This window comes from Dermacentor andersoni, chromosome 5, assembly GCF_023375885.2.
Source record: "Dermacentor andersoni chromosome 5, qqDerAnde1_hic_scaffold, whole genome shotgun sequence".
Classification (NCBI taxonomy): domain Eukaryota; kingdom Metazoa; phylum Arthropoda; class Arachnida; order Ixodida; family Ixodidae; genus Dermacentor; species Dermacentor andersoni.
In genome coordinates, this window is record NC_092818.1 from 113,489,192 (window position 1) to 113,514,597 (window position 25,406).

The 25,406-nt window shown below is 46.7% G+C and overlaps 2 protein-coding genes across 4 annotated transcripts in view; one reads left to right on the forward strand and one right to left on the reverse strand.

Annotated features, from left to right (window-relative positions):
• The window catches only part of LOC126531066 (uncharacterized), a 141,489-nt gene extending 118,255 nt beyond the window's left edge, over positions 1 to 23,234 (forward strand). For all 3 annotated transcript variants that reach the window (XM_055070945.2, XM_055070946.2, XM_072288267.1), the window contains 2 exons: positions 17,168 to 18,434; positions 20,546 to 23,234. In XM_055070945.2, the coding sequence (XP_054926920.1) occupies positions 17,940 to 18,434; positions 20,546 to 22,714 (2,664 nt within the window). In that variant the 5' untranslated portion in view covers positions 17,168 to 17,939 and the 3' untranslated portion in view covers positions 22,715 to 23,234. The remainder of the gene's footprint in view (positions 1 to 17,167; positions 18,435 to 20,545) is intronic.
• The window catches only part of timeout (circadian regulator timeout), a 316,230-nt gene that overhangs the window by 221,880 nt on the left and 68,944 nt on the right, over positions 1 to 25,406 (reverse strand). The window lies entirely within an intron of this gene.

The following is a 25,406-nucleotide window of genomic DNA, read 5'->3' on the forward strand; positions in this document are numbered from 1 at the left end:
AGACTTACGATCGGCACTTCTGGCGCGATGTACGTCACGGACATATCTGATCCGTCGATATATGAAATGAGCGGAGCGACGGGATGGAGGGATATCCGAGACCGGGCCGGGCTATTTCTCACGCGAGGCCAGAAGGAGAAACCACTGGACGATGGCGATTCCTTTCGAGGCAAGATGGAAGGCCGCCATTTCTTCCTGACGAGGCCAGAAAAGGAACACATACATTAAGGACGCAAGCGCAGGGGGCAGCTGATACACTGTAATGGTGCCTTGATGACCCCTACGTGCTCCTATATAAAATAAAGTCCCTCGTGGCTCTGTCTCTTAGACTTCTTCGTCATACGTGCAGGATCTATAGCAGGACGGAGGAAAGGCGTGCGCAAAGGCGTCGCGACGTCTTTCTTCGAGAAGCGAGACGACGGTCGATCGTTTATAACGGAAGACGCAAACACTTGTCAACAACAGAAAGAGATATAGGCGATCAGACAGTGGCGGATGACCCCATTATAACGCTCTCTGTGAAAGAAGAAAAAAAAGGAAGTCATTCATTTCCTTCCCTATTCTATTCGAGATCGTACGCAAGAGAATAAAATGAAATGAAATCGTAGCTTTTCCTAAGCGCGTCGAATCTACGAGAAAGTCCATTCGATGAGAAACAAAGTCTCAGAAAGAAACGACAAAGTGAAACAAGCTCTAAACGGACAGACGCGACTGCGATCAAGTATGCAAACGCATTGGAATATCAAAGACAACAAACGCACACGATGAACGACCATCGCGTGCGTGTTGTGTGCGTAACTGTTACAGTGGCTGTAGTAACTGTATACGAACTACACTGAGCTAATGTAGCATGACCATTAACATGTATACTTCCGTAAGGTTCACGGATTTTGATAGGAAAGCCATGGGACGTCTCGTTACAAAACGCTTTTGCGTTGGAAAGTTACACGCATCACGAGACCAGACAATGAGGAGCTGTGCAGGCAAAGAAGTGACCAGGCACGTGCCTGAGGCAAAAGTTTCATAAAAACAAAAACCGAATAAGCTACAGAACCGCGTATGGTGTTTGATAATCTTCGAAGGATAGCAATATTTTACTTATTTTTACTAATTTTTGTCCAAATTTGCCTCGGCACTGACACAGAAACTATGCGGCAACAGATGCGTAAGTTCCGCCGCAATATTTTACTGGACGTTGACATTAGAAATAGCCACTAACCGCCTGTCGAGTTAAAAATAAGCAAAACGACCGGACGTGACGTCACGTTCGTTTGTCTTACGTCGTGGCACAGAACGCGATCACAGTACACCACACAATATTGTCACGTTGTAGCAACTATGATAAGCCTGTCAGTCGTCAAACTGAATCACGAATGCAACTCACTAATGGGCTAGCATGTGCCCAGCAAATCAAGTAATACTCGCTGCATGACGATAGCGGCGAGCGCAGTCGTCAGTCATCGAAATCTGATCTACGGATTAAGTGAGTCGGCTGTGCGGTATATACACGACTCATCGTACATTCCAGCGTAATCAATGGTGCTCGCCAACGTTCCAGAATGCCCTACAACCCTATTCGCGTCGCACACACTGTCTGATTAGACAAGGTTCTTTCGTCATATAGAATCGGCGACAACGTTCGAGAAAGTTCCGATACATTAAGGCGCGTCTTGCGTGGAGCGACAAGATTGGAACACGACGGACAAGCTTGGAAAAAACGGTCACCTGAAGAAAGATAAATGCACGCATGTGAATATAATTTCACAGAGATTTCTCACTCCTGCAAACATCAAAACCGCCGTATTCAAGATGGCGAATGCCATCAGTATAGTATCAGAAACTTTGTCTCAAAAGTGAGCTTTTCTTTTTTTTTCCCCGCGTAAGTGGAAAAACCGCTTTGGTATCTCTGGGTGTTCTTTAGCTGCACCGACATCTCAGCAAACGGACGTGTTTGAATTCTGCCCAAATATCAACGCGACCGCTGCACAAGGGGGCCGAACCTACGACCTCGTGTTCAGCCGCAATATGTCACAGAAGCCAAGTCACTGGTGAGGGTTAGTGCTGCTACAGTCAGTCGGTTTTCACTTCTTCTAAGAAATGAAAACGAAAAAAAAAAGGCTTGCGAGTAACAATGCATTATACCGCAGACGTGAGAAGTTGCAGTTAAAAAAAGAACTTTAAAGCATCGACTTGCGATGCTTTAAAACCCCACTTCATGATCAACGCCCAGAACAACGTTTATTCTGCTACGGATTTCGCTGACCTACAGAACCGCGTTTAAAGTATAACCACGCATTTGCATTAAATACTAATGATAACAAACAGCACAGTTAACAAGACCTCCAATAACATTAGCAAAAAAGAGTTTAAAAAAGAGACAGGGTAGCACGAGAGACACCAATACCAATATTGACTTTCGACGTCTTGTCGCTTCCAGTCCGACGACCATATATATATAAATATATAGCCTTTCCTTTTTAATCTCCTAAACGCAAAGAAAACAGCTAACCAAAAACTAGATGAGTAAAGAAAGAAGACGCGGACCAACTCCATAAGCTACTGTCTGAAGGCGAATATAGAACCCGTCAAGGATAGGCGACCATCCTTCGTAGGCCCTGCGGCGCTCACAACATTTTTCATCTTCCACACTCCCTTTAGGTTACATTTTGTAAAAAAAAAAAAAAAAAGCGAAGAAACTGACCCAAAAACACAGAACGGGGAGCGCAAGTTCATAGTTAGAGGTGACAGCGCTCCCCCGTAAAAGCACCTGGTCGCGTCGTCAGCCGTCAAGAACGTACAAAGGCACACACCTGCATCGACACCTTTTTTTTTTCTCTCTCCTTTTCAGTTTCAGGACATCATGACAATACCATATAGAAATACTATTACTCAACACACGGGGAAAAAAAATTATTCAAAGAAACAAAAATGCAGAATAAATGCAATAGCAGACGTTGCATGCTTACTTTCAACTTTGACACCTTCTTTTCGCGGTAAAGCGATACGTTTCGTGATTTATATACAAACCGGCAAAGCCAGACACCGCGCGGCTCCGACATAAACACGTACATCACAATGCGTTGCGATAAAATTTTTCATCAAAGTGGAGGCCACACTTGCGACCGCCGCTATGCGGTTCCATCGCATTTCTCAAGCGCGGCGTTCCCATGTCAGGACAAGCACGTGAAATGTGCTATTATTAAAACGAACAAGGAAACAAAACAAAACAAAACATGACGAGATGCTTTTCGAGATCATTGAGTGATAAGAATACCAGATATTGAGCAATGATGCAGCATAGAGTGTTGAATACACGGATAAAGAATGGCATTGTGTGAGGTGATAGACTTTCGTAGCTCGGAGAAACAGAGATTAAATACTCGCGAGTAGAACGCTAGCTGACAGGCGATCTTTAGCGGTTTGAGTTATTCAAAATCATTGTGCGCGAACGAACGTGCAGAGGAACAGAAAGAGTAGAAAGACATTCGACCATTGTTTAAAGAAGAATAAAAAAAACTAGCAAGAAAGCGACCACAGCATGAAACTATAATCCTCAAAGTTCACAGACAGCTCAGTTTACTTGGACACATGTTAAGCCTAAAGCCGAGCAACTCGATCATACAGAATTGGTCGTCGGTCGGCTTCCGCTCTGCTCAATAGGCGGCAAAGTGGCAGCTGTTCAATTACAAAGGCAGCTGTTGTTGCAGCTACGTGCATAATGCTAGGTCATTTAAAAGTTCATTCCCAGAGGACTTTCGAGCACATCACGCAGACCGTTCTTTTCTTCTACAATAAGAAGAAAAAGAAAAACTTTAATAGGGGTCCTCCTGCTTAACAACAAAAAACGCAAGTGCACGCATGCTAAATCGACACAGTAAAAAGTGTCCCCGAAGTTAACACGGGTTCGCAAACGTTACGAAAAACGAACAAGAGTAAACAAAAAACGAAAACTCTCGAAGATGCTACAACCAACGAACACGGAACGTGACCTTTCCACGCACACACAACGAGACGTTCTGGTCAAGCTATACGGCTGAATCACTTCATTTCCATGCAAATAGGCGGCGGAGCCTGCGAGGCCAGGGGCCTGTCGCGCGGATGTCCCACCGCTACACGATCTCTCTCTCCTCTTCGGCCATGTGTGGTCTGTCGTTCGTGGAACGAGCGGCAGGACGCGCGGGCATTCCACGTTAATTACAAATCGCGAGCTCGAACCTAGCACCTCTCACTAAACCAGCCTCCGAGTCCCTCCCTCGAGCACCTGCTTTCCTGCATGCGGCCTAATCTGGATAAGGCTTCACTGCCGAGCACACGCGCCCGACGGTGATGCTGCCCTACGTTCGCCGACAAAGCCTCGGCTCAAAGTGGAGACAGGCCGCCGGCCACTCACTGCGGTGATAAAGGCGGATTTCCTCCGTACAGTGCTTGGGCACGCCACAATATGGGTGAGGGCGGAGGAAAGAGGGGAGGGGGGTACCGCGCATACATTCACGTCAAGAACCAAAGCTCCTTCTCGGCTTCGCTCTCAAACAAGACAAGCCATGCGGGCTCGGCGAGACAGGCCGGTATTAAGGACGACAGACAGTATCTAAAGCACCTGTAACTGCGAGTTTAGAGGCGGGAAGATCCGCCGCTGTCGTGGCGGTCGGAAAACAATAGCCGCAGTGAAGCGACGGTAAACCCAGACACTATACAGTATATCGGAGCACTCGCGAGAGTAATCTTGCGCAAAACACGGTGTCCTTGGTTTGGAAGCATCTACTTAAATAAAGGCAGAAAACGAAATGAGGAAAAGAATGAAAGAAAGAGCCAGCAACGAAGCCAACAAATTCACGTATACAGTTGCAATGTTCGGTACAGCACAGCGGCGAGTCCTTTATTGCGTAACGGTCCATAAATTTTATGTCGCAACCGATAATGCTATTACTGAAACAGGCTTACCGAAACCGCGGTTAAAGTCAGACAGTGAAGCTGGCTTTGACCGCTACCAATAACGTGGATATTGTGTTTCTTTTTTTAAATAAAAGGTCGCAGCGCGGGAGAGAGAGAGAAAGAGACTGGTCGAATCAGCAGCCCTCTCTCTGCAACCCTTATTTTATTTTTTTACTGAGCTTCAGTGCATAACGAGCGTAAATCATGTTATCCTCGACTGCTGGCTGCGTATACTCGTAAGACCAGCGAAGTATTTTGCGGTTACGCTTCCGACGACTGTCACTCACAGCCAAGCTTGAAAACTAATTTAACGGTCGCTGAACGCCATCTAAGGTGGGTCTGGAAGCTTCAATTAAGTTCGCGGATTGCGAAAGCTAGTTTCCACACGCAGTCATTAGTATACCACACAAGATTCGTACAAGGCGAGTGAAGTTCAATCAGAGTCAAGCAACAAGGCGGTACGGAGGCGTAAAGTACGACGGCGCCAAGAATGGAGTAAAGTTGCAGCAACCGCGCGTCGGATGGCAAACGAAGCATCGAGAAGACGTATGAAGGCGACACGCTTCGCTCCTATATACTGGGTGTTTGCAAGCGCTCAGCGTTTTGAAAGACTCTTTTGGGAAACAATCTGACATATTTACGACGTCTGAGCAGTGTGTGTGTGTGTTAAGGGGGGGGGGGGGGGGGGGGGGGTAATGGACCTGTGACGCAAGCGACTCTAAAAAAGCGAGTGCAAACTTTCTTCTGTGCGTTAGATCGAACCACATAAGCGTCAGATCACGTCTCTTTTAGCCCTACTGTTTCCGCCATGATGAATGGGTCTCGGACAAGTGCTCCTTAAGAGTAGACGCAACAAAACCGGCAAGAAATCTGAAAGAAGAACCCTAGGTTACTTACAATACATTAAGGCCAGACAACATAACACTGAATTGGTCACTGTGTCTGTCACAGTTCCCTGTAGTTACAATAAAACTACCAACAAATAACCGCGAAACACAGCAAGGCTTTCAACTGACAGACTCTGAAGACGCGAGTGGCGAAAACTTACATTGCACTTCTGTTAGGCAATGGACTCTATAGCGCCAATAGCTCGACCGGCTCCCTCATTTAGTCGTACACTGATCTATCACGTGACTGTCTTTATCCCCGTCTCCCGATCGACTCTCTCCGTACAATGCATCCCAACAGAGAGTTCAAAACTACAGTGAATGCAAACGGCTTGCGTTCCACTTGAATACGCAAGTCACTTGGTTTCCAGCAAGAACCAAGAGTTTGGGCTCATGCGTACACTAAGCCCTCTTGCGTTGCTTAGTCTAAATCTGTCAGTGGAGAGCTTTCGATTAGGGGGCGCAAGCGGAACGACACGCCAACAGCGCTTCCCCATAATCCACTCACTCGCGCGAAGTTGTGCAGGGCTGAAACCCTGCTGTTGTTTGTTACTATGGTAACATACCGCAAATACATCTAGCTTTTTTAGTTTATTTTTTCGTAGTTTGCGCCTCTAGCCTCATTCAACGGTGCTCATTTATCTACATATCTAAGGCAGCGCAACGCACACCACAACGGATGCCTCGCGATGGCCAGATCCTCACAGCACTCGCGTTGTGCCGATGCCCCTTACTGCTTACAGTCGGCCAAGGTGTTACTTCAGAGCAGAAGGCCGCAGGTTCCAATACGACAAACTCGCTTCTAAATATACCTATTACGACGCCTCTCGGCGTCACAACAGCACGGCAACGATCGCTTGGAGTTACAACGGCGGTGTTTTAACGCCGTTTCGACGTATGATTGAGAGCACGCATATAAGAACCGGCGTAAGTTGCAAGAGAATGTGCCAGATTACAAGCATAGTGGAAGGTCGACGAAGGCGCTTTAGATGTATCATGGCCTCCAAGATGGCGCACGCGATCTCTGAGGCCATGGTCGGCCTTTTTGCAACTTTTGCATGTTTCTTGTGGACTCTGCACCGCAGGGCGTTGTATACACGCCCTGCGTGTATACACAACGCCCTACACAACGTTGTATATACACAACGTGTATATACAACGCCCTGCGGTACAGAGTCCACAAGAAACATGCAAAAGTTGCAAGAAGTGACGCATAAAGGCACCGAAGTAATAGCGGATGCACATACAGCGCGACGGTGAACTCTCTCGCATTAACATTGAGGACGCCACTTCAAAGACAAATGACTGCAGATAAATGGGGAAGAGGGAGCGAACTAAGTATGTACACTCTATATACGTAATGACCTTCAATCTGCTATCGCGAAGTTTCAGTAGCGGCTATCGGTTCATTACGAAAACGGCGGGTAACAAAAGCATAACGAGCGCCTCAAACTGGAAAAATAAAGAAAATAAAAAGAAAGAAACAGCCAGCGAATGGAAACAATGAGCAATCGTCCTTCCCTTGGCAACCAACGATTCTCGACCATTTCATATTCTCAGTCGGAAAAAATAAAAATGGTTGTCCCCATTTATCACTCGACGCTCGAATCAGCGAAGCGTTCGTAAACAATAGAGGCTATGTTATAAACGCAGCAAAATAACCGCAGCCATGAACCGATGCGGAATCATGTCGTGCCGCATTTATGTAGGTTCCCTTTCATCCAGTAGTTTACTTACATTTTCTTTTTTTCACGGGCATGCATAAATATGAAAGAGATTTTGCGAGAACAAACCCGCGAGGAGCGCGAGCAGAAATAGCAAAGGGACCTCGCACCCCCCTCTCCCTCCTTCCTGCGTGAGAAAAGCGTCAAAGACAAAGGGAACCGGAAAAACAAAACAAACAAAAAAGCGAGAGAAGAACGGCAAAGCGTCCACCCAATTTCCGCTCAGTTGTGCGCCCGAGCAAATGAGCCGTCCAAAACGACGATTCTCGGAAACACTGTTTCCCTTCAACACGGGAAAACGCCGCATATCTGGGCGCACAGGGCAGAAAGAGAGGGAGCTGCGCAAACTCAACCAAATAACCGAACGTTTCACATTTTCGATGCTGACCTTTTCCACAGCTTCGTTTCTTTCTTTCTTTCTTTCTTTCTTTCTTTCTTTCTTTCTCTCTCTCTCTCTCTCTTTCTTTCTTTTCCATATTGGTACTTTTGAGACGACGTCGAACAAGTGACGCTCGACGCGAAATGAAAACACAAATGTTGGCTCAGACGTCAAAACATGGCGGCTACAACGGAAAACCAAAAATGTATAAAATACAGAGAAAAAGTTCAAAAGAGAGGCGGGGAGAGAAAGTCGGCGCTTTGGTCACCACAGCACTTCTAGAGCGCGGAAAACGAGTCGAGAACACTGAGACAAGCAAAACACGACATTACTTCTACAACGGTGCAGTAAAAAGGATTCCAGGTGCAAATAAATCTAAAGGCAACGCGAATTTTCATGACGTCGAATAAACACCACATACACACACGAAGCGCCGCACGCGCCTTATCTCTACTTTTTCGTAAATTTTCTTCGTCTCTTGGTGCCTTTATTTTTATTTTTCGACGCAAAAGTTCCGTTTCACCAAGGACAATTAATTTCGTGTCAAGAAGGGAAAAAAGCCAGAATAAGCACCGCATAAAACAAAAGAAAGGAAGGAAGGAAGGAAAGGACTACGACTTTGCAAGAGACGCAACGCTAGCTCCGAGACTCATTAATCATGACCCGTTCCGTCCCTTCTCAAATCACCATCCGGATCCCCGAAATTCGCAACACATGCTCCCGACGCGAGGCAATACGGACGTCGCCGTCCCCACCTTTCTCCTGCTTTCCCCGAAAACACACGCACCTACAGCGCACAACATTCGTGCGGCGCGTAAAACAGTGCGCGGGACAGGCCCAAGACTCAAAAGAGCAACGACAAGGCCTGCCTCCACGATGCGCGCCGTCATCGGTGACGCGGGAGAATCGCGTGCAACGAGCCGAAGAAAGAGCAGTGCGCGCTTTCCCTCTGCACGGTCGCCTTCACCGCACGCACATGTCGGCACGGACAACCATCCCCGACAAGCGCGCGCTTTCAGTTTTCCAAACAGAAACAGCCCGCTTCTGCACGACGAGGAAGGGGAGGCTTAAAAACCCCGGCGACACACTCCCCTACGGTCCTCTCTTCCTTCCTTGCTTCCTCGACGTAAGGGGCGGCTTCGGGAATTTACGAGCCTGCGTACGCCGGCACCTAAAGCTGGACCAGGAGCGGAGAGGAGCGCAACACAAAAGAACGAGGCCTCTTCCTCGCCTTCTCCGACGTGTTCTCGCCCGATAAGAGAAAACCACGCGCGCGGGGATGTCAAGCAGCGTGCGGCTCGGTGAGCAGTGGGCGCACGCGCTCGCAAACTCTCGCCGAAATGTATGCAGACACGCGTGGAAGGGAGACGCCGCATCCCGCTTCCCCACCGCGTCTTTCATATATTTCATTCCCTTGCCCGGGTTCCTCCTGTTTCTGTTGCGCGCCGCCGCGGTCCCCGCAGGCGCGTGGAGCACGGCTTGTTGCCCGGTATGGGCGCCCAGAACCTACTTGATGGCAACGCGAAGCCTCAGCTTCAACCAGCGGACTCAAGAAGCGCCTCTTCAGAGGGGCGTGCGAAATTTGAACCTGACGTGCTCGCGGTGTCCTTTTTTTTTTTCCCCAATGTACCAGTTTATATTTCCTTATTCCAGTGAAAAGCTGGTTGAGAGGCCTGACAAGAACAATGAGAAGCATTTCTGACGAAGGTAGATTAAAGCCGCAAGAGACCAGACCAGACCAGACGGAAAGAGGAACGGCTTGGCACTGCACCGACGCCTCTGATTTTCCAGAAGCAAGCACGCACACACGCAAGCTTGCTACTTTGCTTTAAAGATTAATGCTTTAAGTCGTGCACGTGCGAGTGTGACCATTTCCTTCAAAGCGTTTCGTGAAGCCAAGACCCGAGAGAGAGAGACAAAAGGGAAGGAAAGACAGGGAGGTTAGCCAGTGTAAATACCGGCTGGCTACCCTGTGCTGGGGAAAGGGGTAAAGGGAATAAAAGGAGAAGGAAGAGAGAAGAAAAAAAAACAAGAAAAATGCACACAGTAACGCGATGTTACGCGCAACAATAGTCAAAGTCGTTCGCACAATTCCCGAAAGTGATGCAATATACTATAATTCTGTATTGTATACGCGTGACGGCCCAGTAGCGCGTTCATTCGAAGACGGGTATTCGATGCGACACAACTAAGTTCCTCTTAAAACGAAGACCCAACTGCGCCGATAAAAAGCCCTAAGCACAGTGTTTTTTTTGTTTTTTTTTTTTTTTAACAGCGACGCTGTATACCTCCACCCTCCCAATGCATTTGTCGCGTCCGTGGGCAAAAACTAAACCTATCACAGCGCGAGGCGCGCGTCGCGTGCATCACTGGGTTCCTTGCAGCAGCACCAGATGGCACTCGCCTCGGCACATTCGCGGCGCCGACTGTGGAGAGGGAAAAGAACAGAAAACGCCTTAGCGCATAGTGTCCACCGCAAGCGTTTCCCGATAAAGATTACGGCTGCCTAAGCTGCAGCTGCCGGCAAGCGGAAACTGTAGCATACGAAGCAGGGAGTGATGTAACCACATTATCGTGTGTAAAAGAAGAACCCGCCTAGAAACTGATTTCATTTGTGTTCTGATAGCGCTATGGACAGGCCACGCATAATTCGGACTCCCGAAGGGCAGCGTGAACACGATGAGCGGCCACGGGAACAGCAGCGTCAACGTGCACAACGGCGTCATGCTCAGGCTAGGTAGGACGTAGCGGTTCTTGCCAAAGCAAGTAACGTACAGTTAGGACGCCTCAAGAGCAGCGTGAATACGACGAGTGACGGAAAGAACAGCGACTTCAATATGCACAACGGCTAAGGCTCGGCGGGACCCAATTCAAGCCTATAAGTCACAATGGTCTCAAGGATCAGGCGATACCACAGTTTCGCGGGCCAACCACACTCTTGAACAAGATTACACCCTTTGAGTCGTATCTTGCCACACAACGATAATCGTCATCTGTTCTGTCCGCATTTCCTTTAACAATGCGAACCCGACACTTCCCAGTCACGAACGGCATGCGCGTTATCAGTATGACAGAGCATTCTCAACAGGAAATTAGCGAGCGCAGCGTTTTCAAGAAATGAAACGCAAGCAAGACAGATGACGATTATTGTTGTGTGGCAGGTATACACCTCGAAGGGTGTACATTTGTTTATCACTGCACCTTCACAGCATGGATGGGAGCACCCCCCCCCCCCCTTTCTTTTTCTTTTATGCGTTAGCATTGGCGTGTCAGCGTGACGCTGAAAAACGATCAGGCAGGCACCTCGTCCTCTATTCTCCAATGCACCAGATCTTCGTCTTTCTCTACGTGCCGCATATTGGATGTGACAATATACAAACACACACTGACGGTGGTCGGCTCCAGACTGCCGTCAGTTGCACTTCGCTCCTCGAGGTGACAGGACGTGTGTCGGGTCAGCTCCTGAACAGCACTTCGTAATGTGCACAGTGAATGCGGTTGAAACCATGGATGCGAGCGGCAACTGAAGTCTCTGGATGCACTTTACTCTCTCTAAGTAGAAACAAGTTCTTCCAAACTTTAACCGCCTCCTGCTCCTGAGCACGACTTAATGCTAACGCATTTCTCTCGCATTTACCGCCAAATAACCACTGATTTTCCCCCTTAAAGTTCGAGCATACATACACTCGTTAAACCAACACACGTACTCTTTAGAGTCGACAGGTTCCTAATCTTGTTTCTTGAACTGAACCACTCAATCTCGCTTCCCACAAGCGGCAGACAAGAGAAAAATGCGTTTTCATTTCGGCAGTTTAGGCGCGGAACCAGCAAGAACTAGTCCTGACAACAATGTTCACACAATCCAAAAACTGCAAAAGTCACCTGTACGAAAAGTGCCGGTGAAAGAACATTTTTCATTGAGACATACGTCTACGTAAGAAGTCGAATGGGCGCGCAGCTCTCGCAGGAATAACCTAGGAAACGCCTCCTGCAAAATGTCCGCGTCCATCTCGCAGTTGGAGAAAGCGCGGTTGCTGTTCACCTCCGCGTGCTTTTTCGCAACGAGCAACCGGGCTGGCATACACAATTCATCTGGTACGATGAGCAGGCGCCCGTTCCTGCGTCGTCTGGCCACAGACGTCTACGTCCTAACTTTTCACGAGCAGGCATCCGTATTTCCCCTCAACCGCGAGCACGCATTTCGTTCGTTCAACCAAAATAAACTCGCCGCTAGACAGTGCGAACGTGAACCACGATGCCTCCCGCACTTGACTGAGAAGCCGACAGACGCTCACTCAAGTGGCGGCGCCTTTTATTTCTTTCTTTCTTATCCCCCCCCCCCCCCCCCAACTTCGCCGATCCTGGCGATGCACGCGAGCCTCGTTGCATAAAATATGACTCGGCGGCTCGCGAAGCGCGGAAGGCAATCGAGATCGAGGGTCTCGACAGCGCACCAGAGGGATGCGGGGAAGGGAATCGGTGCACCAGGGACGGGAAGGCAGCGCAGCAGACGGAAGGGAAGTCACGCAAGGGCAGCGAACGGAGGCGGGGAAACGTTTAATGATTAACAGCCGCTAATTACCAGAAGGCTCTGCCGAGTGCGCGTAGGAAGGGTCCCGACTTTGACACGAGTAGCGCCGCAGGGCCCACATGTTTGCAGGGACTTCTAGGTCCAGGTCGAAATGTGAGCGAGAAGAGGGCGGGGCAAGTAGCGGTGCGGACGCAGAGCATCGGGGAAGAGAGAGCAGCTGTTGGGAACGTCAGATAGATGGAAAACAGAGGGAGGGGGGAAGTGAAGGAGGCATCCAGCCTCTTTCCCCTTTCTGCTGTACGCGGGGTCGCCTTGAAATTAACAACGCGGCTGCGTCGTCGTGCGCTGCCAAATGACCACGTGACCTCGTGTAGCGAACAACGCGTACTTCCTCGTCAGGGCCAGCGTAAATAATGCGGCGACCGCTGACAAACGACGGCGAGGGTCGTAGCTGTGCCCTCAAATTCCGGCGGCGGCGGTTTCAGAGCTATGCAACATCTCGCTTGGGAGCCCCATGAATGCGTGCGTTTTCCTTTATTTTTCTTAATTACCGCAGCTTCACAATGTTTTAATTTCTGTCTTCCTTGCGAGGCCGAAAGTGTATTTCATATGAAGTAGGTTTGTTTCGTCATACACGCGATTCCATGTTGTGCCCATTGTTTCACGACAGCTAAGGGGAATGTTAAATTACGCATGCTGCATGCTCGTTCAAGACAGTATAGATGAGATTGCCAAGAACTATCATAGGTGGCAGCTGCCAGCCCTGTCTCCCTCGGCGCGCAGCGATTATGCTGCGAATCGATGCCGGCTAACCGAACATTCCTACTTTCGCATTAAATCTGAATAGAAAGCTGTACAAAGTGTATATTGTCAGGGCAAACAGGCGGAGGACACATAGGCCGAGGACGGGGGAAAATAAAGAACGGAAAGTCAGCGGCAATGATCAATGCCTCGAGTATGACGTCAAACAATTCTCGCGCAGAAAAATTTGTAACTTCGCAACGCGTGCGCAGATGTTTGTTCTTTTTAAGAAATGTAAACGATCAGCTCGTTTTTATTTTTTCAATATATTTCTGTGACTCGCCAAAGTTATCGGCGTCAAAATCTCTGCAACGTGTGCAGCGTGTCTCTCATAAGTAGAGGAACACGACAACAGCAGCAACAATGGCGAAATTAAAGGGCCGGCGCCGGACGAGATTTCGGGCATCGAATAAGAGAAAGAAACGCAGGCTTCCTCGAGTGGGAGCTCGGGACACTGACCACTCTAATCAAGAATGGCAAACACGCTCGGCGCGAGCGCGGCCTTACAATGTCGCTTACTTCTGTTTACTTCTAGCTTTGTTTTTTTTTCTCCCTTCTTCTCGATTTCCCTCCGCCTTTACCACTCGGCAGCGCCAGTGGCGCAGTCCACTCCAGGTCCAATCACGCAGTTCCCGGCGGCGCAAACACAAGAAATCCTACACCTCGAACGACAGTGGCGTCGGCAGCAGCAGCAGCGGCGAAGCTTGCAGAAGTGACGGCACTTTCTCTCCTCGACGCCCGCCTGCCGAGTATGTGCGGCTCGACGGCGTTTTCGATCGCCGGCAATCCAATTATAAGCGCTGAATAACGAGAGAGATCCGATTACACAGACGGCAAGGCAAACGGCGACCAGATTGGCCGCCGCGCGCTATACCGCCCGCCGTTAAGAGGCGGAGGATGCGGGAGAAGTTGGAAGAGGGCCGCCTCTCCCGCCCGCACTGCCAACAAGTGCAGACCCACCTCGGCGCCAAACCTTCGTGCTGCATTAGGCGTCGCGAGATAATTTGCCCGGCAGCCAGCAGAGCGCCAGGCACGTCTTGATTAAACGCGAAAAAGCCTTCGGCCTGATTACCTCCTCTCTTCTTGCCGCGCTAATTAAGGCCGCGGCATGCTGGATATCTGCATACGACGACGACGACGTTACACTTACTATTACGCTCCATCTTACCGCGGCCTTTTTTTTTTTCGCGTTGCCTGCAACTCTCTCCCTCCCCATTCGCCTTTACTATGTACATAGTTATTATTGCGCAGTCATCTTTTCTTCTTGTTTAATTATATAGATACATATACCTTGCGACGGAAAGAACAAACAAGAAACACACTGTATTATTTTTTATCGTTTTTGAGATGGCGTTTGTCACAGCTGCGTTTCTAAGTTAGAAGACGAAAAAAAAAAATCACGTCGTTGCTCAACAATTCGTGGCAGCGCTTACGAAAGTTGCGGCAGTGATGAGGTTTCGGGGGCCGTATTACGACGTCAGCCAGCGACTACTGCAGTAGCATAAACAGTGAACTTCATGAGAAGCAGAAAAAAAAAGAAAAAATTAATAAATAAAGGTGGCTGGAAAGTCAGTGTCCACAGGAAGAAAAGTAGGCACCGAAAACGCGCGCGGTTAGCGTGATCAAATACGATGAACGCGCTATATTTTTTTTTTTTTTTTGCGTGAGCCAGCGCGCGCCCTCGTTCCCTCCAATAGGAAACACAGCGGGTGCAAACTTTGCTACACGAGACACGGGAAAAAAAAGAAGCAGGCAATACCGGACGGGAAAAGCCCGCCGCTCGTGTAGAGGGCGTGGACACATAACCGCGAGCGCTTTTCGCGATACGGCATTTTTCTCCACGAACACACACACACACACACACACACACACACACACACACACACACACACACACACACACGCACGCACGCACGCACGCACGCACGCACACACACACACACACACACACACACACACACACGGGAACAAAAGTGGGCACGGAAAAACACTGAAAAAATTGAAAGCACCACCCCAACTGGAAGTAGTGCTTCTACCATTACTGTTTATGCAAATGATACGAAAGATGATATCTAAATTATCAGAAGTAGTAGCATAAGTAATATTACTACTAATAGTCAAAGTTCAATGGTGTTGCAGTTGCAAAAGAGACTTTATTACTGCACATTAGCATCAATGAATGCCGAACAACAGGGTAGAAGAATGGAATTATCGGTAAATGACGCTGTCACGGAAGACAAGCGGAAAAATATATATATTACGGCTTGAAAACATCGCGCAGACTTTCTGAAAAAGCAAGTTAAGATCACTGCCCTTTACCATGGTTTCACACTTTAAAGCCGGCTTACCCGCAATATTACACTCTACGCGGCAATGCCAACTTTACAAAACGCACGTTCAGGCGCAACGCCGCGAAAACTCGCTTGCCGTCCGCTGATGGAAAAAGGAAGAACACTTCACGGCATCAAAGACGGCACAGAGTCCACAGCAATGCTCCCCTTTCACCCCTGTTTTCCGCTATGGTAAAAAAAAAGAAGAAAGCTTTAAAAAAACGTTTCTTGCATCGGCGTTACTGCTTTCACACCATTACACGGGAACCGCGCGAGTCCACCCAAAAATGTAGCCTAAGTGAAATGGATACGACGTTCCAAAATAGAAGGGCTGCATTCTTTGTTCACTTGGCTGGTCACTAAAACCGGAATACGGCGCAAACAACGAGAGAGGAAGATGTACGCATGAATTGAAAAGGCTCGAGCAGGCCCTGTTCTTGTTATCTGTTTTCTCTGGCGTCCTTGATCTTTTTGCTAGCACAGTCTCTCCGTCGAAGAAACATTACAACTCGATAAAAATGTATTGAAGGAAGAAATGGGCAAGAGAACCATCAGTGGACAGTGGCATGGCAAGATCAAAGAGGAGCCCGGGGTATGCAGAGGTCATTATACACACAGTGTCAAGACACTCCTGCTGAGGCACCAACCAACAAGGCTTGATAGAAGGCATGAAGTGGTGGCCACTTTGGGCACCAGAGTAATGAACTGAACCCAGGCTGCATATTCAGACGTGCCCTGATACGTCGCAGTGTTTCTCTGCATATTGTGGCATGGGTTACAGCGCGGTTTTCATGAATGCAGTGGCTCGCTATTCCATCTCAATTCCCTTTCGATATAACATCAGTGCTTAAAAAAACATGCAAAAACCCACTCGTACACTCGTTTTATTGATACTGCAGAAAATCAGTCTTATGCCAGCTGAATTTGTTAGCAAGTTGTGCTTAAGAGGAACAAACAATCCTTTTCACCCAATATTAAGAAACCATGTAAATTTTCAACAGCAGCTGTTCACCCCGTACAAGAGGCAAGGCAAGATAAAACGTAGTGTAAGAAGTATTTTCAGAGCTTTTATGAGAAAAAATTATGATGAATAATATAACCAAATAGCGATGTATGCTATGTGTCAAAGCAATAAGCTGCAATCAAAGAAGTTTCAGAAAGCAAAGTGCACAGCAACTTGTCAAACAGAAAACACCGCAGAAGACAACCTACAGCTTTGAATAAATTGGCATTGGGAAACGTAAAAAAATGTGCAGGATCAAAACATACATGCTGTTATTGACCAATGCTTCTGGCACCTTTTGTTTTTGCAGTGTCGGGACTTTCCCCACAGAGATGCAGTTCGTACATCATTGATTGAAAGTTGGAAACTGCTAGAGTAACGCAGTGGTGCCGCATGCCGCACTGTAGTATGCAAACTTCCCTACATGTCTAGTTGTTGGGCCTGTAAATATATTGACAGTGTAGCATCTAGCAAGCACAAAAGTAGTGTATGAAGCAAGATACAGCAGTGCACAAGATTTTAACATGCAAGTAGAATGTGTACATGATGTCACAGATTTGTCTCCTTTTGTATTCTTGCAGCCAATATTGCTGGGTGAAATGGAACAACATAAGCCCTGGGCAAGCATCCAAAACAACACTGGCAAGTACTCATTAGACATCATGAAAAATCCCAAAATGGGGGGAAATGCACTTGCAATGTAATGAAGTAGTATTAAGCAACAAAATATATGAAAGGCAGACGGGCCAAAAACATTACCAACTTGACAACCTAGCCACAGTCATTCTGTATTTTTGAAATGTCTTTCCCAATATTATATAACAATAATTTAAAAATGGGCTTTCCTTGTTTTGTTAGCCAGGCAATAATCTGAAACTACTGCTTCACTTTTTTTTTTTTTTTTCAGGGTAACTGCAGCTCTCTGAGTCTTCCTGTCATTTGCATAGGCACATCTGGCTCTAGAGGCAACAAAGGGAAGGAGAGGTCCCCATCAGGACCCATTTGACATGCGAAGGCCATTTCAAGCCAAGTGAAACCAGTAGGCAACGTGAAGACTGCTTGTGTACATTAAGTCTTGGGCCTGCAACCTCCTGCTAGAGCACCCTTCTATCAGAAGCTAAGTGTAACACTATAGAAAAGGAAAGCACGGCACAGAGGTGGACACAGCTACAAGACCTACATTTTTCATGCTACACAGCTTGTAAATAAGCAAGAAGATGCAGGCCCGTTTGCCTAAGCAAGTGCACCATGAAAGGATGTCCTGACGGGTGAAAGAGTGCAAAGATCGCAAAGAAAAAGCACAAGAGAAGTCTGCTGCTTTCAACCCAATAACTTTCCTAAGCAAACAGAAGAATGAGGAGCAGTAACAAAAGTTCACCCACAAGCATGCAACTCATGCAAGTTGTTAAAATCATCATAAAGGAAAGATGCATCGTCATCCTGCTTATTGTCTCTTGCCTCTTCAGAGCGACAAGTGCAGAGTGTCCTAGCGCATGTTTCTGTGACAGTGAAAGCCAGTATGTCAGCTGCGTCGGGGACAGCACTTCACAAGCACCTCAGGACCTGCCCAGACCAAGCGAGAGGCTGGAACTGCGCAACTTTGCAGTAGATGTGCTCGCGCAGCACCTACTCAGTGGGGTGCCAGCTCTCAAAGAACTGAAGCTGCAGCAAAGTCGAACGAGAGCAGTCGAAGACGGGGCTTTGGCCGAGCTGGCTCTGTTGCAACGACTTGACCTGAGCCAAAACTTGCTGGAGAATCTGACATCGGGAACATTTAAGGGACTACAGCAACTCAAGTACCTTGACTTGTCTTCAAATCAACTGGCACACATAGATGGTGCCTTTTCGGTAAGTATCGCAGACGTGATATCTTTCCCTAAGACAACTCAAATTCTCTGGCTTCCTTTGGGTTACTTGTGTGAGTTGCTCAGGCACAATATAGACAATCTTTGCTAAACACATTCCCTATCAAAGCTGATGACAGCAGCAAGGAGGAAAAAGGGCAAAATACAAAAAGCAGCGAATCGGAGATCTTGACTTACTTTTCAGGACTATCAACAGATCACAGCAGTAGTTTACTTCTTGTACATTACTGACATGTACAGCCTATTGCATAAAAAGTAAATGCCAGCCAGCTGTTGCTGGCAATGGCTGGGTGGCTTTAGCTTTCTTCTATAGGCTGTAAAATAGATAGCACGAGCACTTGTGTTAAAGGGACCCTGAAATTATTTTGACGATTTTGTACAAACGTACTAAGTCATTAGGCTAGGTCCTTTTGATAATTAAGCAACACATTTAAGCGCTCCGCATATAGCGCGTAACTTATTATAAGGTTTTAAAAATGTGTATCGCTACCGATTGCAGCGGCACCACTCCCCTGAGTTTTCAGCCGTCCTGTTACCATCTATGCAGTTAGCCTGTGTGACAAAAGTCAGGCAAGCTACCGGATTGGCTGCTCACATTGTGTCATTGATAATTTTTCCAACTTCATTGTGAACAAATGTTCATAATAATTCGAATGTTGGTTAACTTGTTTCTATAAAACAGAGCATAAAGAAAAAATGCACAATGACAATTTATCACTACACCCAAATGCTTCCGGTACACAGCAAGTGTCATCTGCTTGTGTTACAACATGCTCCACAAGGACGCAAGCTGTGCAGTCAGTGTTGGTCTCGAGGTTTCGCTTCGCGGTGACCATGAATCATCCTTGTTGCGTGTTGCAAACCTAGTGATTTGCAACATGTCAAGCTACGACATCGTGCCCATCTGCAAGGCAACAGGCGAGTGGAGTGGCTGCAGCGCATCAGGCTGTTAGTATCCAATGAGTGCCAGAATCTGTGCGTTAGCGGCCGTCACTTCATGCCGGAGGATTACTACCTAAATATAGTTTTAGCATGTCTGGTACTCCGGTAAACGAACAGGGCATTTTGACGCAAGTGTGAACGGCCTGTGGACTGCCAGCCCCCTGGTGGCACAGAGCGCAACTAGACAAATAGAGAGCTAATATAGCAGCAACCAAGTGTATTCTACTTTGTTGCTGGTGTAAGTTTTTGGCAGCAACATAATCATGTGCACGTCTTTTTATATGCTTAGAATGTTTTACAATTGGTTACACCAATATTTTTAAATTCTAGGGTTTTACATGCCAAAGCCAGCATCTGATTATGAAGAATGCCATAGGAGGGGACTCCTGATTAATTCCATTCACCTGGGGCTCTATAATGTGCACCCAATGCACGGTACACTGGTGTTCTTGCAGTTCACCCCACTCGGAATGCAGTCGTCATGGCCGGGTACAGCAATATTACCTCTGTTTTTCACTGGTTGAGCTCTGCACCACCAGGTGGTTGTGCCATGCAGACAGCTCAGGCCACTCTCGTTTACGTCAAAAGTACCTTCATCACAGTGGTAGTAGTATGGAGCGTTTTTCCGAGCGTGAAAGAAGTCAGTGAATACACACAAAATTGCCGAGCTACTGGAAATTTTTTACGCAATGAATACAAACAAGGCTAGCCTAACTACAACCCCATCCAAACTCTAGAACCCTTCTAATAGAAGCAATGTTGTTATACTCTAGCATTAAGAGCTAACAATTACTTCTGAAGCAACAAAAGCAGCCCATTGGCTCTGGCAGACAACACAATGGGGGAGGGCTATGGGGGGGAGGGAGGCTCAGTACTAATTTTTAGCACCTAGGGTACTATATTGAGTGTTTAAATAAATAATAATAAAAAACAATTGTTCAACACCCAGCTCAAATGCATGTAATTTTCCAACCTATGTACTTCCTGCATAGAAAGTAGAAAGAGCCACATACAGTGATTCTAATCCAGCATCATAAGCCACAAAATGATTCCCGTTAATTCACTTCCGGTTGCACAACTATGTTTCCAGTGACTTATTCAAAATGCACATCTTAATCAGTGCTCTTATGTCTCTTTTCTCTTCGTTATAAGGGCCTGGGAAACCTGGAGCAGCTCAATCTTCACAGCAATCTGCTCACTCAGCTGAACACCTACACATTCACAGGCCTCCACCAGATCCAGTACCTGAACCTGGACTCGAACCTTGTCTCGAGCCTCGAAGTGGGTGCCTTCCAGAACCTTCCAAACCTTGGACATCTCATCCTCAGCAACAACCCACTCACGAGTCTCTCTCGTCTCAACTTCTTTGGCTCGCGGCTGCAGTACATCGATGCTTCTCATGTCGGGCTTGAGCGCATACCACAAAGCCTCACTCGTTACGTTCGAGACCTCAGGCTCAGCCGTAACAACATCACTCACATCACTCTTGGTGACCTGGACAGCTACCCACACCTTGGTTTACTTGTGCTGGATGACAATGCCATTGAAGATGTGGAAGATGATGCTCTAGGTCGACAGGAGTACCTCACCAGGCTTTGGCTAAATGGGAACCGGCTCACAAGGGTCCCAATGAACCTGCCGCAGATGCTAGTTGCTCTCTATATAGAGGAGAACTTGATAACTGAGCTGCCAGCCAACAGCTTTTTTGGACTATCGAAATTGGAGCAGTTGTACTTGCAGAGAAACCAAATCAGGAACATTTCAGAAAGCGCTCTGAGTGATCTTGTCAATCTGAAGACACTTGACCTGCAGGCAAACCTCATACAGGTTTTGCCTAATCACGTTTTCAGCAATCTCAGCAACTTACAGACACTTGACATTTCTCAGAATCGACTACAGTTGCTGGAGCCCGAGTGCTTTCAAGGGCTTGATGCACTCCAGACACTGCAGCTGTCCAGAATAGCTAATAAAGTGGAATTCCAAGAATATGTCTTTGATCCACTAAAGGCACTGATCAAGCTCGAAATGTATGACAGCAGTGGCCTAGTGGCCGACATAATCAAATCACCAAGAACACTGCACGGCTTGAGAAATGTACAGGAGCTGAATATCATGCACAATAAACTCACAGATTTGAGACCAGATTTTCCATCCTTTTTCCCAAAACTGAAAGTTCTCAAAGTGGGAGGCAACATGTTTCACTGTGGCCCTGAAGTGCGATGGCTCTCGGAATGGATAAAGACATCGAGCATCCAGTTTTACAGTAGCTACAGTATAAGATGTGCATCACCGGTCACCCTACAATTCAAGCCTGTCATGTTGCTAAAGGAGGAAGACTTCGTTGAAATTACTACAAAGACCCCACCAACCCCTCAAGGAAGAAGTGCTGCCTTGGTCAAGAGAGTTCCCCTGCTAAACGTCCCAGAACCAATTTCTGCCTCCGAAGGCCTGACAGCGATTGTGACATTCCCGCCTTCAATGCTAAGAAGCATTACCACCAGGAGTAGAAGTTTGGAAGCAGCTGAGCCAACAACAGCTGTGTCAAGTAACAAGACAGGCATTTTCCCAGCTGATAGTGAGACAGCTCCTAAGAGCACTGAAGACTTCTTTCAAACACCACAGAGACAAAAGTCATTAAACATCCCTGCCCAAATGGCAGGCAACCAGAAAGCAAGCAATGAGAGCTTAATAGCTCACCTTGCAAGTAATGTGACATCTGCGACAGATGGAACCATTACTGACAGCGTGAGCAACGTCACTATTCCTACAGTGATGAGCAAGCAGACCATGACAACAATTCTGAATTCAGTCTGGCAAGTTCCAACGGCTGAAACAGCTGTTCCAGCTCTAACAACAGCACAAGATAACCATACTTCCTTGTCCTTCAATGCACCTCAAAGCCTGCTGCTTGCACCACCAGTGGCTGAAAAACAACAACAGGAGCCAAGCACCGAAGGGAACTCTACTGTCACTTCGAGAATCATTACTGGTTGCAGCTTTCTGCTGTTCGTCACTCTTGTAACTACAGTGTTTCTGCTGCAGACGCGTCACAACTGTATGGGCTGCCGTGAACATTATTCTCGCATCCAGCGAAGCAGCATCATCTCCTACCGTCCTCAGCACGACGAGGTGAACATCTTGACGGTGTCGGAAGGTACAGTTGATGCAAGGACTAGCATGCATCGTGGCATTCGAAACAAGCTCTACTTCGCAGTCGAGGGTGGAGGTCCTCACGACATGTCTAACGAACCTCACCTGCAAGAGCTGATTCCTCGCTCCCTGAGTGACAGTGAGTGGTGCAGTGGTCACGTGTGTATATAAACTAGGGTGTCTACTGCTACGTGGTATTTGTGTCCTTAAGTGATCACAAAAGAAAGTGACTACCGATGGCCACAGAGACCAAAGGCACGTACTTTGTGACAGCAGTCTTCAATCCTGTGCCAAAGATATAGGTATCTCACAAAGCCAAAACATTTACCTTCTTGAAAAACACGTCATGAAACTGTTGAGACACACCAGCATCATGGGCATGACAGGGACAATAGTGGTTACATCTTAAAAGCTGACCTCCAGCTTTTTAAATTTTTTGTGCATGTGTGTGCAGAAAGAGCTTGATGGTATCAAAATTCCATGAGTCAGAGACTCTCAAGGTTGCCTGCAACAAGCTACTGAATTGGGTTTGTAATGACTGTGAGAGTGAGCATGCATAAACACAAAGCAATTATTTTTGTAAAAGAGGATAATTATTTGGCAGCATGGTATATTACAATGCTACCGTCTACTCGTTTCCTTCTATCATGCAGCGAATGTTTATACATGTTGAATAAAGTGTCTACTTGAATCTTTCGTATCATTAAAACATCACAAAAGAACCACGAATTCAAAACAAGTTTGCTTCTTTGAATACTGACACCACAATGAACATAACTTATAAATCTAAATCTACTCATGTGTACCACACACCAGAACTCTTCACAAATTCTTATCTTTTCCAAATGAATCAACTTAGTTAAACAACAGTGAACAGATACGCATTTTAAAGGGGCACTAAAGTGAAAAATGATTTGTTTTGCATCAGTAAATTACCATTCTACAACACCAAAAACACCACTCTTACAACAATAAGACATTTGGTAAGCCAGAAAAAGCGCAAGAACGAAATACGGGAGGCGATGCCTACTTAAGTTCCCGCACCTGGGGGCTGTGACGTCTTGGATTTTGATGGCATCTTCTGGGACCTGATAATGACATATAGCGGTACAGATTGACTACATTTTGTTCTAAAGGAACCAAATATTAAACATTGCAAGTTTCGAGAACATTTACTCAGCCAACGCGGCCCAAATGCGAAAACATACTTTGGAATCCCTGACGTCACGCTGACGTACCGGCGCTGGGGTTTCGGCGCGAAATTCAAATACTGATACTTGGACCTTCATTTTCTCATCTAATAATCAAACTGGTTTTTTTAAATGACTGCCTGCAAGATTCTCAAACAATGCTTCATTAGTCTAAACTGATTTATTGTTTCGCTTTAGTGTCCCTTTAAATGAAAATTAAACAGATACAATATACAACCTCTAAAGGCTATCTACAGAAGCCTTCACATGGTGCAGCTGCTATTTAGAATTGCACACAAGCTGACTGAACACAACAATGTCCCTTCATAATAACAAGCCACAACCATCACCACAAACAAAATTTGTCTACTTGCAGTGGGTTAGTGTGCAGAAATGCTAAAGAGACCCCTTCTCCGTGTTTAAGGTAAAATTGCACACCATCTTAAAGCGTACAGTCTAACACCTATACAAAGAACACAACTACATGAAATGGCCTGTACAACAAAGGATTTCTTATGTCCTGGCAATATTTCTCTTCTTCAAGCATATTGCACAAGGGAGACAACTACAATAAATTTGCCTGCACAAAAAAAGGGATTTATGCATCCTTGACAGCTGATTTGTTGGTTTACAATGAACACAAGTAGCTGTGCCACCACTGAACCCTTCAACATAGGAAGCAGCCGTCGACACCTAAAAAAAAACATGCAGAGAAGTCCAGGCTTGCAGTAGCTATGGTAGCCCACCACCTCAATGAAATAATATAATAATGTTTGGCCAAAAAGATTACTTTGATGAGTGGCCCTAGCATGCTGTGAGCCTGGATGCCATAATGCTAGCTGTAGACGTACATTCTTTCAGACGAACAGTGCAAAAGAAAATTAGCAGCATCTCTCGCTAAATATCCTCTGGGTTCATGCTAAATAACTGCTCTTTTTTGATGAACATGCCTAGGCTATTACATTGTGCATGGTACAAAGTGCAATCATAACAACAAAGTGACCTATAGTATAAGGAAAGATTTTGAAGTCCCAAGCGCTCCATTATGAAGGCATTAGTCTATATTGTGCTTTGTTACACATGCTGTAGTTCTGCACTTAAACAATGTCTTATTAAATGGTAGCAAACAAGGCCTACACTAGCTCATGCAGTAGTACAGTTCAAAGATCTCCTTTCTATATGGACACACACATGCAAAAAAGACCAAGAGCGCACAACAAACATGTTGCTTTGCATGTGTAATTCTGCACTAAGGATGGCTAATTAGCATCTACGACAGAGTTCAAGGTAAGTCTGACCATATATTCCTTCGAATTCTCATCAAAAATCTTACGACTAGACCTTGCTCAAGGTTGGTTAAAGACTAAGGGACCTTGCATTTGTGTTTGTCTCACCAGATGCGCAGCTTACCCGAAACAGGTGAACCTATTGGAAACTCAATAACAGTTTCCAAAGTGTCACGCAGCATCCATCCACTAATCCTCTAAGAGTTCAGATTATCAGAAGAGTCATCATCTTAATGGGGCACTGAAACATTTCTTGAAAAGAAAACGTTTGCAATCTGTAGACAATGCTGGCATGACCACGTGAGCCGAACAATATTTCAATGCATGCAGCAGGGTGCTCACAATTTCTCATAACTGATTGCTTTCTCTATCCTACAGCTTTCAAGG